This window comes from Bombyx mori, chromosome 13 (assembly GCF_030269925.1).
Source record: "Bombyx mori chromosome 13, ASM3026992v2".
NCBI lineage: Eukaryota > Metazoa > Arthropoda > Insecta > Lepidoptera > Bombycidae > Bombyx > Bombyx mori.
This window is the reverse complement of record NC_085119.1, coordinates 10,085,824-10,107,752: the sequence shown is the minus strand read 5'-3', so window position 1 is coordinate 10,107,752 and position 21,929 is coordinate 10,085,824. Positions and strand designations below refer to the sequence as shown.

At 34.3% G+C, this 21,929-nt stretch overlaps 2 protein-coding genes across 2 annotated transcripts; one reads left to right on the top strand and one right to left on the bottom strand.

Moving 5' to 3' along the window:
* The first annotated feature begins 1,559 nt into the window (after positions 1-1,559).
* LOC101745719 (apoptosis inhibitor 5) lies at positions 1,560-9,199 on the top strand. The gene is made up of 8 exons (XM_038014987.2): positions 1,560-1,768; positions 1,903-2,064; positions 3,621-3,965; positions 4,121-4,318; positions 4,951-5,145; positions 7,255-7,509; positions 7,653-7,817; positions 8,049-9,199. Exons 1-8 carry the CDS (start codon positions 1,694-1,696, stop codon positions 8,322-8,324), a joined length of 1,671 nt encoding a protein of 556 aa, XP_037870915.1. The 5' UTR covers positions 1,560-1,693; the 3' UTR covers positions 8,325-9,199.
* LOC134199986 (uncharacterized) lies at positions 9,187-21,925 on the bottom strand. Its single transcript, XM_062671834.1, has 2 exons — positions 11,728-21,925; positions 9,187-11,445 (listed from the first exon to the last, which is right to left on the bottom strand). The coding sequence occupies exon 1, from the start codon at positions 15,816-15,818 to the stop codon at positions 14,400-14,402; it is 1,419 nt and encodes a 472-aa protein (XP_062527818.1). The 5' UTR covers positions 15,819-21,925; the 3' UTR covers positions 9,187-11,445; positions 11,728-14,399.
* Between the last annotated feature and the right edge of the window lie 4 nt (positions 21,926-21,929).

Here is a 21,929-nt window from a genome sequence, read left to right as displayed (position 1 = left end):
CTGTTTTTATGGGATTTCTTTTGATGAAGATACGCTACACAGTAGACGTCACGAACTATGAAAATGGCGATACGTCCGTTATCTTCGCAATCGTCGGCGCAACTGGACAAACGCATGTGTGGGAGACTACGCGAAGGTTCGTGGTTCGCGCGCTTTGATGTCTGTTAAAAAACCGACACAGCTTGGAAAACCACGAATGAAGCGAAAACTTTGCATAATCATTCGCAAATGTCGTCCCACACTTGCGGGGTTGCGTATTCGTGCGCATGTGAGTGACCGGTATTAATGTAAGTCATAGATAATATGTCCGCTTAATTTATTTATGTAAGTTATGCAAAGAATTTTAAGACTGCATTACAAAAATGTTGATATTATTTATTACAAAGTGTGTGTTTTATTTTAGTGTATCTATGGCGTAAGTACATATCCTGGATAGGTACATAATTTTAAATATTTACGTTATTAAATTTATGATAATGTATGGTGCCAAACTCAATGAACTGTTTTAAATCCTTAGTTTAGGATTCTTTGGGCTTAATTTAAAGTAATAGTGGGTGTTGTTTTGTTTTTCCCAAATTATTTGATTAGGAAATCTGCTTTATTTCATAATTTGATCAATAATTCATTTTTCAAACAACACAGTCTCGGTGTTTGTTACAAATATCTGTTACATTCCCATGGTGCTGTTCAACTTTTGATCAACAATAGTAAGTAGTAAGTAGTAAGTTAATAATGTCGATCGAAGTGTTCAACAATTGAATCAAATGAAAAAGCTATACTGAACAGAGAATGCTTCGGTTTAAATGATCATAACTTTTGGTGTAAAAAGTAATATGGAGTGGAATAGATGTGTACCATATATGTATTACAGACTTAAATAGAAGATACTCTATATAGTATTTAGAAAAATATGTAAAACCAATTAACTTATGTTATAAAATATGTTTTTGATTATTTATAATTGAGTGGACATAAGGAACAAAGCTTATTTAAGTCTTAGGCAGTAGAAGGTCGGTGAAGGAATTACCGTTTCGCCTATCTCTATCACGGAGTAGAAACCTTATTGATCTGAATAGTAATACTTTGCAACTGAGTCTTCAACCCCATGTCTCACGAATTTTAGTATCGTTTTGATGTCGACAAGAACTCAATAATTGAATCTGTTTATTTTATAATTTACCCCTATAAATCTATTGTCTATTAATAATGTATTAATCCAAATTATAAATCTATAGAGTAATTAATATACTAATGAAGATAATTAGCATTTCAAGTAGTTTAACACTGAGCTACTCGATGGATCTTCTCAAAAGTTCGCGATTCGCTCTACATTGTAGAGTCTACAATCAAGGCAATGCTAGAATAGCCCGTCGAAGCCAACGACTGACAGGTAAAAATAACAGTTAAAACTAAAGACGACTGTTTTAAATTTACGAGTACTTTAGCATATCAACATTTATAACACAGTATTTCTCAACAGCTTTACTTCCAATAAAATTTTACTCGTTTTGCTTAATAGAAACGATAGGCTAAAAAATAGAGTTACCAATGAACGTAAAAAATATTAAAAAATCAATGAGCTTGGGCTTGCCTTGTAGTCTTAAAAAAATTGTCATCAGAATTTTACATTAACTTAATTTCAATATTATTGTTAGTAAGACTAATTTTAACAAAAGTCAAAGGGCATAAAAAGATGGCTGGTGATAATATAGAGAAATTATATAAGAATTACGATATTTTAGCTGCCGCGAAAGATGAAATTTCACAGGTAACCTATCTTGATTATTTCAACACGTTCTATTATTCTAATTTATGGTGTAGTTTATATAATATGTGTTCCTTTATTATTGCAATAATTGTTTCTTAAATATTGTATGTGATAAACTTTCTTATTTAATAAAGCACGAGAAAGAGTACTTGGAAATACTCGCAGCCGTAAAGGGATCTGACAAAGAGAAACGTTTGGCATCTCAATTCATTGCGAAGTTTTTTAACAGTTTTCCTACTTTATCCGAACAAGCAATAGAAGCCCAATTTGACTTGTGCGAGGATGACGACGTTGCTGTGAGTACTAACTTTTCCTTTAAGTACAACCTAAATTATATATCTAATGTTGTTAAAATACTATGCTGAGCATAGTAGGCTCCTAATCATAACCTGTATTGTGACTTCTTTGAAAATATGTATACTTTTTCATTTTTCTACAATTTACAAGTATTAGAACACTAGTGTTTTGTAACATTCAACTAAAGTTGACAGAAAAGCTAGTGGCAGGTACATGTAATGTCCATTTATATAAGATTAGATTCTAATCTAATATTTTATAGAGAAAAAATTTATTATTTACTTATTTGTTATGGATAATTTAAAAAAAAACTTAATCAATTCAAAAATTACATAAAGAGAATTGCATATAAAAGTCATTATTTGGCATGCACTGTTAAAACTGATACATACAACAATGTCGGTACTATGTGTTGAAATGAAATGAAACTTGTTACTACCTTCAAAATTGCTGAAAGGCTATATGTTAATTATTACAGTAAGATAACAATTTATATTTTTTGTTTAAATTTGTAAATCAAAATATTGGTAGAACCAACAGGTTATTATAACATATATATATATATATATATATATATATATATATATATATATATATACATACATATATATATATATAACACTAGTATCATATATAACAGGTATAACAACACTAGTATCATGATATTAAATTAAAAATTTCATAATCTTGTTAACTATACATGTAAATTGGTCTTTGAATGATTAAAATCAATATTTAAATAGTCCTTAGCTTAATTTATTAGTAATCTCACTGTCTGTCCGTGTCTGACAGTGTCTTTTTCAAATAAATTTGTGATTTATTCTTAAAACTACCTGTGCAAAACTTGTGTGAATAATGGCTTATCAATAAATAAAAACAGTTTTTTTTAACATCCAATACTAAATACAATAAATAAGTATAAAGTATATCTATACAAATGAGAAAAACCAGAGTAAAAGTAATATAAAATAACTTCTTTTTACCCAATCTCAAAATCAGTATTTTGTTCATTTATTTCTTTCAATGCCCTTTTGTCTTTAACTTGCTTTTTCTTTCAGCTTTCACTCTAACAATGATTTCTTATAAAATTCTTTTGCCACTAGATAGATGAACAGTAGAGTAGAATATGAAAAGCAGCTGATCATTTATCTGTTTTAATAAGCTTAAACTGGATGAATTTGGTTCTTCATCAATAATGGCACTTAATGTGACACCCCAGATCACCTTGTCGTCATCTTTGATAACTTAGTGACCTTCTTTCCTTCTTTTGTGCTTTCATCTAAAAGATAAAATAGTCCCAGCTATTAGATAAGCACCTATCATATTCTAGTGTGCCCAAACTTGAAATTAACTTTGAGGTTTTCGTCAGTGCAGATTAGATTAGATTTGATGCAAAAACAGGTAGGCTGGTACCAGTAAAGAAATTGGATAACAAAAAATATGTTTTTGTTATCAGTAATTACTAGTTCATTACCACTACAATCCTCTAATCCAAAAAGTTTTGAATAAAGACAATTGATTTCATTTCATTTTTGTTGTTTTTTCTGTTCAACAGATTCGTAAACAAGCCATAAAAGATTTGCCAGTTTTATGCAAAGAGCACAAAGAACACACTCAGAGAATTGCTGATATATTAGCCCAGCTATTGCAATCTGAAGATTCTACAGAGATAAATGTAGTAACAAACTCTCTTGTAACAATTTTGAAAAGTGATCCCAAAGGAGCTTTGTCTGGTATCTTCTCACAAATTCATCAGAACACAGATGGTGAACTAGCAAATGAAATTGTTAGAGAAAGATGTATCAAGTTTTTATCTTCTAAAATTCAACAATTAGGAAGAGAAATAATCAACAAAGAAGCTGAGGAACTCATTATCACAGAATGCAAAAAAATTTTAGAGGTTAGAAATATTAATTTAATAAACTATATATAGTGTTCTAATTGCCAAAAGCTTCAAATTTATGCTCAATTGTAAAAAAAAACATAGTTTTGGTTAATATGAGCATAAAATAAAATCTTAAGAAACTGTTATGAAAATGTGTATTTTACTTTCAGGATGTTGTTGCTGAAGAATTCGAACATATAATGGAACTGCTTACTTGGTCAAGATTAGGTAAAACACCCCTGGGAAAGAAGGAGTTGGTTCAAATTGTTGCAGCTCTAGCTTTTTCTCCTGATGACTGGCATCCAGAGGATCCTGAATATATAGATAGATTGATACAATGTACACAACATGCTGTCCCTTTGTTTTCAGTGAGTATTTGAATGACATACGTCCTAAATTACACTTATTATACTGTGTTAGTTATACTTTAGAAGATCAAAATTTGTGTTATGACCAAATAGCATACTGTCTCAAAATAAAATATCCACAGTCAACCTACACTGTATTAAAAACTACACAGAAATAAGGAAACTAAAAGCCTTTTAATATAGCTAGCTGTATAAATCAAATAGAGGTCTGCTATTGTACTTGCATCATGCAAAGTCGACTGGCTTTATTTCATTATATTTTTATATTTTAAATTTTACTTAAATTGATTTATTTTATGTAATGTATGTTAAATTGTAAAGTTTGTAAACGAATTTACAGTAACTGACTGTAACAGACTACTGAAATGAATATCGACAAAGCCACAGGCACTGTAACTATTCTATGATATAAATTTTCACATGCAGGATAGAGCATACTCACCAATAACTTTAAACTATAGAATCTCAGAACATTAATAATGTATAAATATTGGTGTATTTTAAATATAATGGTACTTAATTTAATTCTGCTGTGTATTTTAATAAATAGTACATTACCAACTAGGTTTTTTGGTTTCATGGAAACATAACATTAGTCAACTAATTCTAAATATGTTTTATATTAATTTTAGCCCCAAGTGGATTCAACACAGTTTATAAACTTTTTCTGTGACCATGTACTACCCAAATGGAAAGACATTGTTGTGGCTGATGGAGCATCTGATTCGAAACTTGAATTACTAAAAATATTTGCTGAAATAACAGAATACTCTGGAGATTTGGAAAATGCTCAACAAAGAATTGATACAGTTTTTGAAGTACTTATGGTAATTATGTTTTATTGCATATTATTTCAAATATTGCATTGGTAAAGCTTTACAAAATGTAATATCTCAAATTCATCAAATGAATTTTAGGAAACAATGTAGATATGCTGTGATGTTTTTGTTGCAAGAAGTAAAATTTGAACCTTCATATAATTCCACTACTAAGTTCTTGCTGTTTTTTTTTAAACAATAAATTAAATTAAATTATAGATTATAGATCGATGTCATAGACATCTACGATGTTACTGGAATAACCACTGAACACCAGGTGGGCTGTGAGCTCGTCCACCCACCCAAGCAATAAAAATATAAAAATTCCACATTACTAGCCACCATTTTTTCATATTTTTCTGGCAAATTTCGAATATCTTGGCGGTGGATGTGTTAGTTTTTTGACGATATCCATAAATTAAGCCATTGTTTCATATCTGTATATGAGTGGAACTGCTAACTTGCCAGACCATGTGCCATCGAATAGAAAACATTATGATGGTACTACCCAATATCTGGGGAATATGGCAGGTGGGGTCAGACGTTGCATTTGAGCGCTTTCAAGTACAGTTTAGCGGGCTTGGCAACGTGAGGCCGAGCGCTGTCATGCAAGAGAATCACTTTATTGTTCCTTTGCTCGTTAAAAACGTAGTACTCCGCTTAATCGTATTAATTAATTGCGATACTCTTCTCCAGTGATAATTTAATTCGATGCCAGCAGTTAATAATAAAAACGCCGACCTTACCCCACGAAATACACAGCATAACCTTCGGAGTCTAATTTTAGGCCTAGGCGACGACTTAATGGCATGAGCAGTTCCCAAAAATGTTCTCTTTAGTTTGCTGTATTAAGCTCATTTTTCATCATTCGTCACGATGCGATGAAGAAAACCTTTTTGTACTGCTGGAACAGTATTTCACAAGCTAAAAAACGGCACCATACATTTCTTGGCTTCAATTCATATGAAACTATGAAACTCAGGTTCCAAATAAATCATTCCCATTTCATGAAATTCCTTGGAAATGGCTTGACGAGTAACTCCGAATATAGAAGTAAAATGATCTTGTGTTTGGTACGGTTCCGGATCGAGAAATGCCTCGAATTAAATGTTTTCGAAAAAATTTAGCTTTCCTTTACGCAAACGGTCGTCAATAAAGAAATATCCGTCGTTGAAGCTACGGATTCAATGTCCCGACGTTGTTTTGCTCAGAGTAGTATCTCTGTGAACTTTTTGGAGCTCTCGATGCGCTTCGGTCGCCGTTTTCTTTAAATGAAATGAGAAAAATAACGCAAATCATGCTTAGTGGTTACAAAATGACTCATTTTCACACAACTAAAAGTAATATCACGCAACAATAAAATCTACCGATGTGGATTGTTTACCATATGTCTAAGCTTGGTTCACAATGTTTTATATCTGTCAAAATCGACCAGAACTTATTGATAAACAGCGAGAACTTTGTTGCACAACAAATAGTTCGACCACAGAAGTTGGAATTCTAAAGATCTCTCTGTATAAGGGTTTAATTATTATATGGACCTCTCCCTATGCAAGTTTTTATCCAAAACAGAAACAAAATCGTACTATTAACTATGGGATGAAAAATAATTCAACTGACGTTAATTTAGTGTAACATGAGATGAGTTCAAAAGAGGAAATAATTGTTTCTGCATGAAATTTATTTAAATCAGTATTATTATCTACTATCATATTCTCATTTTTTATTATATTAAATTATTATTTTATTGAAATATGCATATTGTGTATAATAATGTTGTTTATAAATATGTATGTATAATATATGCTTATAAAATATTACAAGTAAATAACAAATTAGCTAAAAAAATTTTTTAGGAAATTTAGTAATTATATGGAATATAAACCATAAATGAATCCACACACACACAATACCTTATGTTCTGTGTAACACACACACAACAACATAATTTTAACCAGATATCTGAGTTCAACTCATTCATGATATTGTTGAATATTGTTGCCCACTGTTGGGGTCAAAGATTCAATCAGAATAGTTACTTGTTCAAAGTGAATTCCTTCACGTCTGAATCTGCATCACAACATGCCCTTGTTTTATAATATTTATATGTATTTCAAGGATTATTTGCCTGAAGCTCCAGTAGAAGATGAAACTCAGAAGACCAAAGAAGATAAAGTTGAGGAAACTAAAACTGCACCATCACTGCAGTTTTCACACGTGGAATGTGCATTGTTTGCATTACATTCACTATGCAGAAAATCACCTAATTCATTAACTAGCGATGCCGCGAAACTTAAGATGCTACGTTTACGTTTACAATATACTGCTCGTCTCACACAAGGCTATATTAAAAAATTAAAGGAAGTGACACAAGTGAGTTCTGAAGGATAATGTTTTTCAACATATTAAAACAGCACACTAATGCTAATCTTCTGTCAATAACAATTTGCGGACTATTAAAATTACTTTTAAATTTGTTAATATAAATTTATCTTATATTGAATAATTTGTTTCAGTCTCAAAAAACCGAAGATGAAAATTCCGAAGAAAGTAAATTAAAAGTAGCTGCATTAAAGACTACTTCAAACATTAATACTTTAATTAGAGACATTTTCCGTACCCCACCATCATTTAAAAGCAAAGTTCAGCTTTCATTTAAATCAAAAAAATCTGAGAAAGAGGTAAGAAACTAAAATCTTTTCTAAATATCAAATTACACAACTCTCTGCCATTAAAAGGTTTACTTAATGACCAACAGTTATAAAATCTTGATTAATGAGATTGGTTAATAACTCATATCTCAACCGTACTTCATAAAAGCGTATTAAAATGACTAAAAATTGTAAAAGATAATTAATAAATTAAGACAATATAATTTGATTATTAAATAGATAATTTATCATTATTTTTAGGAAAAACAAACAGCCAGCACTAGTGATGCCACCAAAGATTCGCCCCAAAAACGTCACCGCCCTATTACATTTGACAATGGAGGTGAAAAAGAATCTCCAGAAAAACGGTCCCGTAGCAGTGATAGAAACCTTAAAATGTATACACCACCATCAGGGAAATACAGCTCAAGAATAAACAGTAGCCGGTTCTCTGGTTCAAGTGGGAGGGGTAGAGGTTATGGAAGACGGGACTATAGAAATAATGGGGCATCTTTCAGAAATCGAAGCAACTATTAACGAATGAGTGCCTGGATTGATGATGACGATGAATGATTTTTTATTCGATTTTTTATTCTTTGGAAATTTTCAAGTTTGTTGATACTTGCAAGAGAGAAACTCTGTCACTTTGTTTATTCCAGTCCCTACAGTATCACATCAGCATCAGCAGCTAGTTGTATCTTTTAGTTTTGGTCTTTCCATTGAGAATTGCAGGTTCAACGGCTTCAAATCTCGTTGCAGTCCATTACTAGTATTTACAGGAATTAAATTGCTGGTGATTTGTATTTTGTATCTTATAATGGTAAGTTTAAAAATAGGTTTTCAAAGCTAGCGATCCAACAACATAAGCCGTTCTTCTACCAATCCAACTACCGTCAAATAAAAACAGGTTTGTAAAAATGTTGCTAATTTTCAATTTTATTTCAAATATCATACAGAAACATTTTTGACATAAGATTCATACATATTATATAATATATTATACTTAAATACATTTTAAACGTTTTAATTATTATCAAATTCAAATGTACTATTACACCATAGTACCAATTACCAGTACTATATTACTAGTACTGTACACACCAACATATACAAACCAGATTCTCATTGCATCATGTATTTACTTAAATACGTTTGTAATAAACGTAATGGCAGTTTTTAAATCATTTTGCCGGCCGATATTACGCGTCAGCAGAGGAAAGCAGTTTTTGGCGCATCCACGTAAGTATTAAATTGTAGCAGTTTTCTGTTTACTAGGTCTCCGACATTCAGCTTATCCACATGGGAACCCATCGGTAACTATTTTATGTAGTCTGTTACATCAACCAGATTTTCAGGAAATCTGGATTCGGAGTGGTTTTTTACACAGCAATAAAATACCTTTTAGTCAAAAATGGTAGTTTTATTTTTAACTAAAAAAAATAATATGAAAATTTAAAGCTTAAAAAAGGGCCCGGCTTACACATTTTACCTAAACAATAATACAGGTTGCAGACCAAGCGCAAAGCTAAGTTAGTTTAGCTTAGCTCGTATAGCTGACGCAGCTTTCCATACTTGCGTGTAACCGCAAACTGTGAACTAAGCTACGTGAGCTAACTAAAATATGCGAAGCTAAGTTAAATGTGTAGGCCGATTACACGAGCTAAGCTAAGTCCCTCTCGCCTTCCCCGCACGCCTTTCGCACATCCTTCGCCAGTGCTGTCCAGTGTCCTTTGTCGTACGCACGGTCCTTTTGTAGCGAATAGGGAGCAATTTATTGAAATTGTTAATCAATTTCCTGCACTATGGAACTGAACTCTTGTAACACTATAATATAACTGAAAATGCATATCCAAAATCTGGAATGTCCTTTTCTTAATTAATAAGTGTATTAATATCCTCTTTTTCTATGTGTAAAGTATTCATCATCGGAACTTTCTTCATCGATTATTTTCATGGCGAGCGTCGTCCGTCTAATTGAACTTCGCAACATTGACTGAGCTTTGGCTTAGCTCTTGGTGTACACGCCATTTATTTCTAGCTTAGCTTAGCCTAGCTTGCTTAGTTTAGCTTTGGGATGGCTTAGTTTTCGGTCTGCAACCAGCTTAACCCAGGGCTGTCCAGACAAAGACCCGCGAGCCGGATGTGTCCCACAGCTTGTTTTCATGCGGCCCGCGACGCATGTTTTAATCAGAAAAAAGTTGATAATAAAGTTCTATGTCAAAACCATGGAGTTAATAAGTACCTACAACTGGAGTGCTGTCTAATGCCGAGAAATCGGTCTCGAAAGAGAATACTTTTTGGTCGCGGTGTCCTTGTCTAATGTGGTGACCATGTAAAATTTATTTATAGGACAAAATTATACACATGCATCAGCTTTAAATTTACCTAAAGTAATTCTGTGTAACCTTATGTAAATACAAAACACGTGCTTGCAACGTTTTATTTATGTAAATTCAATTCTAAACATTGCTTCGTCGTCATGGTGCCTTTTTTCGACGGTTTTTTTTGGAAGTTGCTGCGTTGTCGAAAATCTAGCACTGAGTTTTATTACAAACATCATTACCTCAGTTCTATTACTTAAACTTCCTCAAACTCATGTTTAACGTCCGAATACTCAACCGCGACTTAAATATTATGTTGAACTTAATTACGCAATTCCTACTTTAGTGTACTGGCTAAGTGGGCCGTGCAAATTAATATTTGACACACTGAGTGAGACACTGCAACACACATGGTCTGCGCGTATCGGGTGCTCTTTTCCTACATTCACATCTTCAATTGATTTAAAATTACTTGTATTTTTACTTCTGTGCTATTTTCATGACACGTGTATATTAAGTCTAATAGTTACATTTTAGGAAATAAAACACAATGGGTAATAAAATGAAATGAACTAAAATTCATTTATTTGTTATATGTAGACAATTAAATAACTCTTAAATGACAAGTCAATACACATAACACAATACACATAGTACTTGATCTCTATTTACAAAATATTGGTTATATTATTATTATTAAGTTCAGTAAATTTTCTGTAGTCTTATAATATAACATTTCCTCTATTTTAAGTAAATTCTTTTTTTTCAACGAAATACATAATTTATTTTAATCAATATCTAAGTGGACCATGAGTATCATTAAAATTTCGCAATTTAAATATCAATTCAATTAAAAATCGCAATTTTTCTATACTAATATTATAAAGAGGAAAGATTTGTTTGTTTGTTTGTTTCGAATAGGCTCCGAAGCTACTGGACCGATTTGAAAAATTATTTTTCCATTAGAAGCCGACATTGTCCCTGATGAACATAGGCTACTTTTTTTTAATTTTTTTATGTTATTTTTTGGTTTCGTGTGTGTTTTAATGTTTCCGAAGCGAAGCGAGGGCGGGTCGCTAGTCTTTAATAAATCTAAAATCGACTTTATATTTACAATCACTATTTCGCGACTTTTAAGTTTTTGTTTCAATACCTTAACATCTTGTCGTAATTTTGCTTTTCTCGGGGTATTTTTTATTTCTTGCGTTTGAGTACTTGATTCTTCTTGTTTGACCTTTTTAAAGGACATTTTCCAGAAATTCCAACGTCATATTTACTAGAAGATCCTCCTCGTTCGCTTAACGTCAGGCAAATGATATACATGCTTGCGTGCGACGCTATTCAATACAATAAAAAAAGTTCAAGAAATACCACGTGATGGCTCTTATAATATGAAAAATACATTGCAAAATTATAGTTTTCACGATTGTTTTTTCAAATTTAGTATATGACATAGATTAAGTACAATTTACAAGACAAATGGTATTAAATATTATAATGAGAAAAAATATCTCACATTTTAAAAATATATGCTCACACTAGTAAAAATTTATCAATGAATCTGACATATGGAAGGATATTCCACAAACTGAAGAGGATTCTCGCTTAAAACCACTTACATTAAAAGTGTTCACCATGATTACACGGAAACTTTCACGATTTTCGAAAAAAAACAAGCCACAAGCTGTATCAGTGCCATTTTAACTTCACACTACAAACGTAAATAGACGCCATTTTTCTTTTAATCCATTCATAGCTCTTTTTCGGTGATGCCAACAATTAATCTGGCTTCCCACCAAATTCAACATGAAAACCATCAGAAATCTACGTACCTACCATTAAATTTTACATTAAACAGAATTCTTATTAATATAGAACAATATTTTTTTTTGTTAATGAGCTTTATTAATATATGATGTTCTATTAAAAATCAATATATATCATATAATCAATACTTCTTATATAATTTATTTTAATAAATTGTCATCATCAGAAACTAATTTCACCATAACTTTGTACGTTTATTTTGAACCAATTTAATTTTTGACGTTGATGGAAATTTTAAATTGTCGCAACATTTTCTAGTTAAGTTTAAGTCACATCGTTTAAATAATATGTATTTAGATATATTATTGTCATAAAATGTTTAAAATTCTGTAAAGTGGATTGATTTTAACCTTATTAATAATTTTCAACAACGCCCAAGCTACTAAAAAATCCACTAACCACTAAAAGTCATTTTTGATAACTAAGACGGGGGTCCAAATTCCGAGATTTTATGGAAAATCCTCTAAGCTAGCAACACTGCTTTTTGTTTGTAAAATGTGCGAGAGGGACACCACTACTTAATAATCATTCTCTTTTCAGACCGTTTTTCCTTACATCTTTTGCTATTTAAAAATAAACTTTAAGCCATAGAGATAAAGTATATTTTTAGTTTTTATGTCAAACGAAGTAAGCACTCCAGTTAGAATAGTAACTCTATGGTCAAAACATATACCGTAAAATGGGGCGATTAGGGACAAATTCCAACTTTATGAGCAATTTTAAGGTAGCTGTCGATGTATATAATGCTATGTCAGGATCAAAATGATTGAGTCTTGGGGGCATCTTTGTTATCCAATTTAAAATTATGCAACTAGCATTCCAGTTTAAGCAAAAAATGCAAAAATAGGTGTAATCCCTATTTACCCGAAAATTGCGGTTAATTGGGACGAAATGAGAAATTTGCTAGGGTTGGCACTACTTTTATTTTTATATATAGTTTTAATTTATTTATTTATTTAGTTGCACCAACAAAGTGATCATCAAAAAAAATAATTGAAAAACTGACAAAAGTACATGGCAGACATCACCTCAATTATAGGTGCAATCGACAGTGCTGATATTTCTATCTGGGTTAAGAGATTAGGTGTGTCGGTTATTCCATGGATTAATCAGATGAATACCCCCACTCTGAACAAATATTAAATATTTCATTATAGATTACTTAGACATTTTTGTCCACTTACTTATATTAAATTGCTTATCTATTTCAACTAAAGACTTATTCCCAATTTCGCTTCGAATAAACCAGATTTTTACCAACAAATTTAAAAAATATTGTTATAACTACATAGACAGCCCTACAAACCTGTACCTATTTATACTTAGGTCGTTTCCATTTCACGTATTCTCATCCCAATTGACCCCTTTTTCGTTGTTATTTGTACCTAAGACGTCCCCAATATCCCCGAAAACAACAGATTTTTACATGTATTTTTATTTAATCAAATACATTAAAACCAATAACAACTGAGACTTACCTTTAATATATATGCTGGTTCAAACACTAAATAACGTTTATAAATCATAGTCGTCTTCTATTATTATCAAATAAATAAAAGAGAGCAAAGTTTCTAGCACTAAAATAATTACCACCACAGGAAGTTAATTTGAAACGCGATTTTTTATAAGATAGCAGCTATTATCATGCATATTCAGAGTTGTTTTGTGAACTTTCAACATTCTACTATTAAACTACAAAAAATGGAAGATTTTGCAACGAATATAAAACTTATATTGAGCGTCGAAAGATTTTCCCGGTTTTTTCCCGATTCGCCTCTCAATCCCTAATCGCCCCATTTTACCGGTAATCAATATTTTTTTTTTTTTTTTTTTTTTGTCCGGACGCTTTAGGCCCGGCCCGCGAATACTCCTCTGACATAATCAGAGCCCTTGTTTATTTATTGTAGGATTAATAACGGAACCAGGAATTTTTTATTTATTTTGTATAAAGTTCTACAATACCATATAACCTAGTATAACAGTTATACCAGTAATTATATACCTATTTTAACTTTTTCTAACTTTTATATACTTATCTAATTCTAGCTAATATTTTTAACCTATTTTCATCATTATTTTATATTCTACTTATTGTATATCTTTTACATCGTATTAATGTCTTACTATTTCCTTTCCATTACTTCTAAATTACGGTTTTAATCTTCTTCTATTTACTATTTACAGTTTTCATAATTATTGTATAGTTATTTTACATAGATGTTCTTAAAAGAAAATACATTTTGTAAACTCCAGAGGGTTTTACTTAATAACTAAATAGATTTTACATCAAAATTCTATGGTCATCAGCCATCCTATGGAGTTTACAAAACTCATCTTATTTTATTTTTATTTATATTTTTCAGCCGTGAGTAACCCCGAGGTTCAAAAGTTCGAGCCGAGTAGGCTTAACGACGTTTCGGACCGCCACACTATCGGGTCCGGCGGGCCACCAGCCAGAGCAGCCCTAGCCATAGGCTATTGCCGCCCTGGCCAGCGCATCCCACTTTCTCCTAACAGGGCAGCAGTCACCAAATGCCGTATGGGCAGTTTCAGTCAGCTTGGCCCTGGTGCAGTTAATACACTTCGGTGCCTGGGCGGCCGCCAGTTGCGTGCACGAACTTTTGAGATGCGGACCGCCACAGTAATTGCAGAGATCCACATCGTCCGCGCACTGCTTCCGGCCGTGGCCGTACGCCAGGCATCTGGTGCACTGCACCAGTGGTGACTGGTCCTGCACCCTCACATGCTGGAGGTCAATGTATACTCTTCCAGCCGACGTTAGCCTTTGCCATAATTCGGGCGATACCTGGAGGACGGCGTGGCACTCCTGTTGATTCCTCGCCCTCCTCCGGTACCTTACCTCCACGGCGGTTTCGTCGGCTGAAAGATCCTCCAGCAGGTGCCGGTTTTGCTCAGCGAGTGCCGTTCGGATGTCGTCATCCGTATTGTACGCCATGAGATTTTTAAGCACGACGAGTGGCTTTTTGTTCTTAGCCACCTCGGCAGTAAGGTTCTTATCGTTCTTTAGCTGCTCGGACAACTTTTCCATCTCCTCTTTACTCGCGCAGCTCAAAACCACCTTCGCATCGCGTACCCTACGGAGACGCTCTATCTTTAGACCGCTGCGCCGTGCATCTAACGCCCCTCTCAGCTTTTCTATGACATCAGCACTAGTATCGATGACGTTTTTTGAACCCACGATGACGGAGAACTTCGGCTTGTCCACTCTAGCGGCTGGTGGCCGAGACAGGACCTCCGCGTACGAGGGAATTACCCCCTGCGCCTCGTCGGTCCGTACCCGGGTCTCTTGTGTGAGTCGCTTGAGCTCACGGATTTCCGCCAGAAACTCTCCACCGCTATGTCCCCCATCTCGTTTTTCGGCGTTTTGTGCCGTGTCATCCATTTTCTCCTCGTGTCTCCTAATAACCGTGCGTAGTCGGTCCATTTCTTTCACAGTCTCTCCCAAAACCTTACTATGCTCCTCAATAATATTTTTCAGGTTGCTCGTGCCCATTTCTGTCTTGCTATTTTCGCGGTACATCTGCTTCATGACCTCCTTCTCTACCTTTGTTTTCGAGGGCATTTCCAACTTTTTCACAATTTCGAGTAACCTATCCAGCATTTTAAAGGCTTCAATTTTTAACTCCCCTTTCAAGTTGCGTGCGGCGTTGAGCTGTTGTTTTGCTCTGCCCGCGCATGCTGTTGCTTCGTCCAATTTGCATGTATATGAAGCCTTCTCCCATTCCCCGATGCTCCTCCTAACCGAAATCGTTTGGGGGGGCACCGAAAACTTTTTCGCGTCGCCTTGTTTCGGTTTGGGTTTAGGAGAGACTGTGGAAGCTCTGGCTGTGGTTTTTGGTCCATGACCCTCGGGATGACTCATCGCTGAAGTAAGAGGAGCCGCGGGTTGTCTTAAAACTAACTCAGTGCTGTATAGAGGCACTTTAAAATATACAACTTAGGTCAAATCAACTTTCCAGTAAGCTATTTCAGATTCAGCAAGAGGAATTTTTGAGTGATATTGGAATACAATATCACGGCAAGAATCCCTAGAACCAAAATTCTATGTTGAAAGACAATTTTGCACAGATCAAATAATTTTTCATTAAAAAAGTTTTTCATCAAATGATAGTTAGTATAATTATATTGTGGGTGTACAGAGTCCAACAATATTATGTCAAAATAATTGCGCAGCAAAGTCAATTTTGTGTCAGTAAAAAATTTGACAAGATTGTCAATGTCAAAATATGCAAAAAATTTACTATAGAATTATACTCAGCTCCACAATCCACATGCCTCGCGGACTACACACAAAATGAATGGTTGTCAGTACAACCTACAATTGTCGTGCAGTATCACGCGGGGGATGCGGTCAGAATTTGTTTCAGAATAACAGATCAGATGGGAAACAGCTAAATAAATAAAATATTGCTACTGCAGAGCCCAATATGTTTTGTCAGACCCTGTAAAGGGGGGTCTGTGTCAAAAATATTTAAAAATTTAGCTTATAATATATGCAGTCCAATCATAACATTTGACTAAGTCTAAATACTAACTATCTAATCTTACTACTACTAAAAATGTTTTTCATAATATCAAAAAAAAACGCATTTTCTACCAGGATTCTGGATATTTTCTCCTATTTTTTCTGGCACTGTATGCAGACTTCAATCCTTTATTTGGTCCCAGTCCCAAAAAGTGCCTCCCCCGGCTGGAACTGCAACCACGTGGTAGTGCCGATTCAGATTTTCCTGATTTACTCCGTGAATATGGGTAGCAAAAATCTAAATAGTATATAAAAATGAGCCCCTTGTGAAGGTCGATCCAGGGGCACCAAGAAATAATGTGGTCGTCGTTCGTTTTCCGAATTTACATGTAAAAATATTTTTCGATTTTTACATAATCAACATTATCTTCCAAAGTTCTTAATATTTTTAACTACTTTTTTCGGCGATGTCGGTTACGTTTGGTCCTTTATCCGTACGAAGTCCTGGAAAGTGCCTCCCACAGCTGGAACCTCGACCACGTGGTAGTGCCGATTTAGATTTTCCTGATTTACTCAGTGAACATTGGTAGCAGAAATCTAAATAGTATATTAAAATGAGCCCCTCGTGAAGGTCGATCCAGAGGCACCAAGAAATAATGGGGTCGTCGTTCATTTTCTGAATTTACATGTAAAAATATTTTTCGATTTTTACATAATCAGCTATATCTTCTAAAGTTCTTAATATTTTAAATTACTTTTTTGGCAATGTCGGTTACGCTTGGTCCTTTATCCGTACGAAGTCCTGGAAAGTGCCTCCCACAGCTGGAACCTCGACCACGTGGGTTTGCTTACGTTGGTTTTTGCTAATTTTCTCCTTTTTCTTCAATCGGAAAAATCAAATTGAGGTGTCCACGGAAGCGCCTTTCCAGGGCCTATACACTAACACTATAAAAATATAGGGTCATCGATCGCTTTAAAGCAGCGCACGCCGAAAAGTAAAAAATTTTTAGAAAAATTTTAGTTTTTTGGTAATTTTTAATAGTTCTCACTGTCCAATTTTCAGTTTCGAGACAAAGGGGATGGCCCATTTCAGGCCCAAAGCGGACAATAGATTATAGAAAAAATACTTAGTGCATTAATTTTGTCATAAATAAATATGCATATACTTTCTTGCAAATAAGCGCCACTATAGTTTACAATAAGTTGTTTAAAAAAAGTAACTCTATTGAAAAAACAAGGATTTTTATTTTTGCGGGAAAAATATTGCCAGCTTCAAATCCTTTTACGTATGAAGTAAATATTTTGAGTATAATAAAACATATAAATAAATCATTTTAAGTATTATCATTAATCAAACGATTTTAATGGATTTTATGCACATAAAATAACATCGAAGACATACCCATTGGACTTTAACTTGTAACTATACTTGAGACCTTAGAACTTATATCTCAAGGTGGGTGGCGCATTTAAGTTGTAGATGTATGTGGGCTCGAGTAACCACTTAGCAACACCAGGGTAGCTGTGAGCTCGCCCACCCATCTAAGCAATAAAAAAAACTTTACTAGTATTGTTATTTAAATATGTACAACTAAAACAAAAACATAAAAAATAATGTGTACTCGTAAAAAAAATGTGTGCGTGTACTAGTGTACACACGTAAGAAGTGAAACTTGTTTATGGCCTTATTTTTCGAAAAATGATCTACATGCAACTTTCTAGAAATTGGTTAAATAAAGTTAAATTAGATAAAGTTTAAACAAAAGGATTTTATTATCATAGACATGAATACAAATAATACAATTATTTCACTTTACCTTTTTGCTACTAAGATTATTACAGCATTTCATTAATTGTAATAGAATTATTACTATCATTGTCATTGTCATTATATATTTTTGTAATTAATGGCTTATGGTAACTGAAATATGAAATATATGGTTTACATTCCACGAAATTTAGTGACCGAGTAAAAACTCCATCAATTGTAGTGCCAGATCTTGTTGTTGACGTTTGAGGACTGTTTTTCATGGATAAATTCAATTTATCTTTCAGAAATTCAACTAGCTTCAAAGAATTTTCCGATGCAAAATTTACATTAAAATCTCCACTTAAAATCATCGGTATTTTATAATTATTGTTACCGAGTAAAGAGGCACCTTCACTTGTGTACGGCAACAATGAATGGTGAAGAAAAAGATGGCGCGTAACGGAAAAATGTGACGCGTAACCGAAAAATGTGACGGTAAATTTTTTTCCAACGCCGATAAAGAAGTTTCACTTCAAAAAAGATTAAGATATAAATCAATTATCGGTTATTTAAAAAAATAATCGATATATGAATTTCATGTAATTATTTTTCTTTATACTGACAACACTGAATTTAATCTGACTGACTGACACTTCGCTTGCTGCTTGTGGTGTTGTGCTTGCGTACAAAATGGATCTGTTTTGATTTTTCTTCGATTTATTTTACTTTTATCAATAACGTTTCATACTACGACTAAAAAACATTGTGTGAATTGTGGTTTTACCCTGACCGAGATTTAAAACCGTGTATATGCTCTCCTTTGCTATTTTTAGACGATACTAATTGTGTATGAAGATGAAGAAAATATAGATATTTAAAGAATTAAGTGTGTTTTTATACCCTATTGGATAAAAATACATCTTAAACATTAAGAAAAGAAAAGTTCTTGAAGTATCTCACAATCCGACACTTATTTATATAGAAAATTAACTTCAAAACGAGTTTTTATTTTTATTATATTTTTTATAATAGTGGCGTCAATTTCAATATATTTTTTAGATATCCAATACATTTAAGAATTTGAATCAGTACATTTTTATAGTAATATTTGATGTCCATCTTGGGCCTAGCACACTATGGAGAGTGGGCAATCCCCTTTAAGAAGAGCTTTCGAGCGCGCACCGAAAGACACTTTTCACTATGTTTTCACTACAAAGTTGCCATTTTTATGAATTTTTAACACTTCAAATTTTGATTTTTAGCAGTTTTTTCTTATTTTTTCGCTTGATTTAAGTCCAAATTTTTCACCAGAAATGGTAATAGATGCGGAATTTTAGCGCGCATCCAACGGTGTATAACACTGATTTTTATCACTAAAAACTGATTTTATATTCACAATTTGGTAAAAACACTATTTAACTCAACGATTTTTGGTGTGGCGTGACCGTTCTCGCCTGCGGATCGAACGCGACTGTATAATCAATATTTGGTATAATTTATCTTTCTTCTTGTAACCTTTCATTCCGATGACATCATTTAAAAGTAAACCTATCCTTTACTATGATTGGGGGAGTTCTCAGAAAGTATTTAATACCCTGTGTTTTTTTTTACTTGAGCCTGGCGAATACGCAACGTTTTTATCGCGTATTTGTAGCGAGTTAACGACGTACAATACACTCAGTAACGGTTTTGTTACTTCGAAGGCGAAAACGAAAGCATCGACGAATTGGAGGATCCATTATCAATTAATCGAATGGAAGAGAGCGACTGCTTTGTGTTTTTTGGCAAACGAATAAAAAATAATCCAAAACAGTTTCGCTTCTACCTACGAATGTTAAGAACTACATTTTTTTGAGTTGATGTATCTGATACAAATTTACTATGACATGAAGACACACGGATTGAAGTGAGGCAGGCCGGACTGGTTGGCGTTTTTACATAGAGTTAGTATTTTAGGTACCTACTTATTAACTCCATGCGTTTTTAGGAGACAGTAGACAGTACAAAATGACGTCTACGCTGCGCATGCGCGGCGTGTACGTTGCGCGCCCGCTCCGCTTTAAGAATGATCGCACGAGTATAATAAGTATGATAAGGCCCTAAAATGTGCACTCATTGATTTTTAGATGATGATTCTAATTTTCAATACATTGAAGTCCTATTGTAGTGGTCCCATTGCGAATCTACTGGTTACATAGGTTTTATTATATAGGTTTTACTATTTATGGTATAGGAAATTATTTTAAATGAAATCACAATATGTTCATACATACTGTAAGGTAAAATAAATAAGATAATAAGAATTAATAATAAGATAATAATAATTATTATAATTAAACATGCAGAATAGTAACAAAGTTCCTGCAGCTTGAAGAAAACCAAACTTAGGTACTACACGTAATAAAAACTAGTATATTGACTCATAGCTACCGTATATGACTTGGCCAAAAGCCCGTATATACCTACAGTTCTACCGGCTCTGTCGACAGACTGAACTGAGAAAGGGGAAACCTATGAACGTAATAATAATTAGCAAGATTGACTTGAAAGTTAATACACTTTTTTTTACTCTACCTATGCTGATAGCCTTGAGAGGCTATTTCAGATTCTCCTTGACGTGTGGGTGAGCTCACGAGGCTCAAACCGGAGTGTTGCTAACACTGGTCCTAGCAAGAGCAGTGCTTCGCAGAATCTACCACCGGATCGGAAACGCGACCCACTGAGAAGATCCGGCGAAAAATTCAGTGAGCTGTGTATTTGGGTTACTTTACTCGTAGTCCTTCGTCGCAAGCGAGGACGGTGACCGGTGCTTGAGGTACCTAAAAGCACCGTTAATGGATCGGGAGGATCCGTAATGACGTGTTTAGGGCGACGTCAACTGTATACCATTTGGTCCACAGGATCGGTTATATAATTTCCGTGTGGGACAAGTGTGTTTTTGTGTTGTGCCGCCTTCTCAAAGTGGCGCAATGATGCCACCTTCTCAAAGTGGCGCAATGATGCCGAATGGAATCCGGCTATGGAATGAGCTCCCCTCCACGGTGTTTCCCGAGCGCTATGACATGTCCTTCTTCAAACGAGGCTTATGGAGAGTATTAAGCGGTAGGCAGCGGCTTGGCTCTGCCCCTGGCATTGCTGAAGTCCATGGGCGACGGTAACCACTCACCATCAGGTGGTCCGTATGTCTGTCTGCCTACAAAGGCAATAAAAAAAAAAAAAGAATGTAAATACTGACCGAGTCAAGCTTCACATCATCATGGAGATCCATATTCCTTAAGAACCATGGTGCTCCGATGGCTATCTTACAAAAACGGGTTTGAATGACTTGAAGGGGTTTCAAGTTGGTGCGGGCCGCGTGACCGAACACTACGCTTGCATAGGTCACGACGGGGCGTATGCAAGTTTTGTAGTGTCACCTTATTACGAAGGGACAATTTACTTCGCTTGCAAATCATGTGATAGAGGCGTCCTAATATGAAGGCGGCAGGGTCGCGTACCGTTTTGATATGGGGTCGGAATGTCATCCCTGTCGAGGTGACGCTTAGATATTTGACCTTCGAGGCCCACGGTATGGGCTGGCCAGAGTGATGGGGCTAACGGCGGAGGCGTTAACCCGCCTATTAGGGAGTGGGTTGCTCGAAGTGGTATTCGGAGGGCGATCCCTTTTGGAGAGCATCGCTGTGCTTTTCGTGGGATTGATGTCAATGCGCCACTTCCGGAACCACTGTCCCATAGTGGCTACTACAATCTGGAGTCAT

Bases quoted from the DNA above. Each gene is read 5' to 3' on its own strand.
- LOC101745719 (XM_038014987.2), top strand. From the start codon at position 1,694: ATGGCTGGTGATAATATAGAGAAATTATATAAGAATTACGATATTTTA. The intron at 3,966-4,120 runs GTTAGAAATATT...TTTTACTTTCAG, and splicing joins AATGCAAAAAAATTTTAGAG to GATGTTGTTGCTGAAGAATT. The intron at 4,319-4,950 runs GTGAGTATTTGA...TATTAATTTTAG, and splicing joins ATGCTGTCCCTTTGTTTTCA to CCCCAAGTGGATTCAACACA.
- LOC134199986 (XM_062671834.1), bottom strand. From the start codon at position 15,818: ATGAGTCATCCCGAGGGTCATGGACCAAAAACCACAGCCAGAGCTTCC.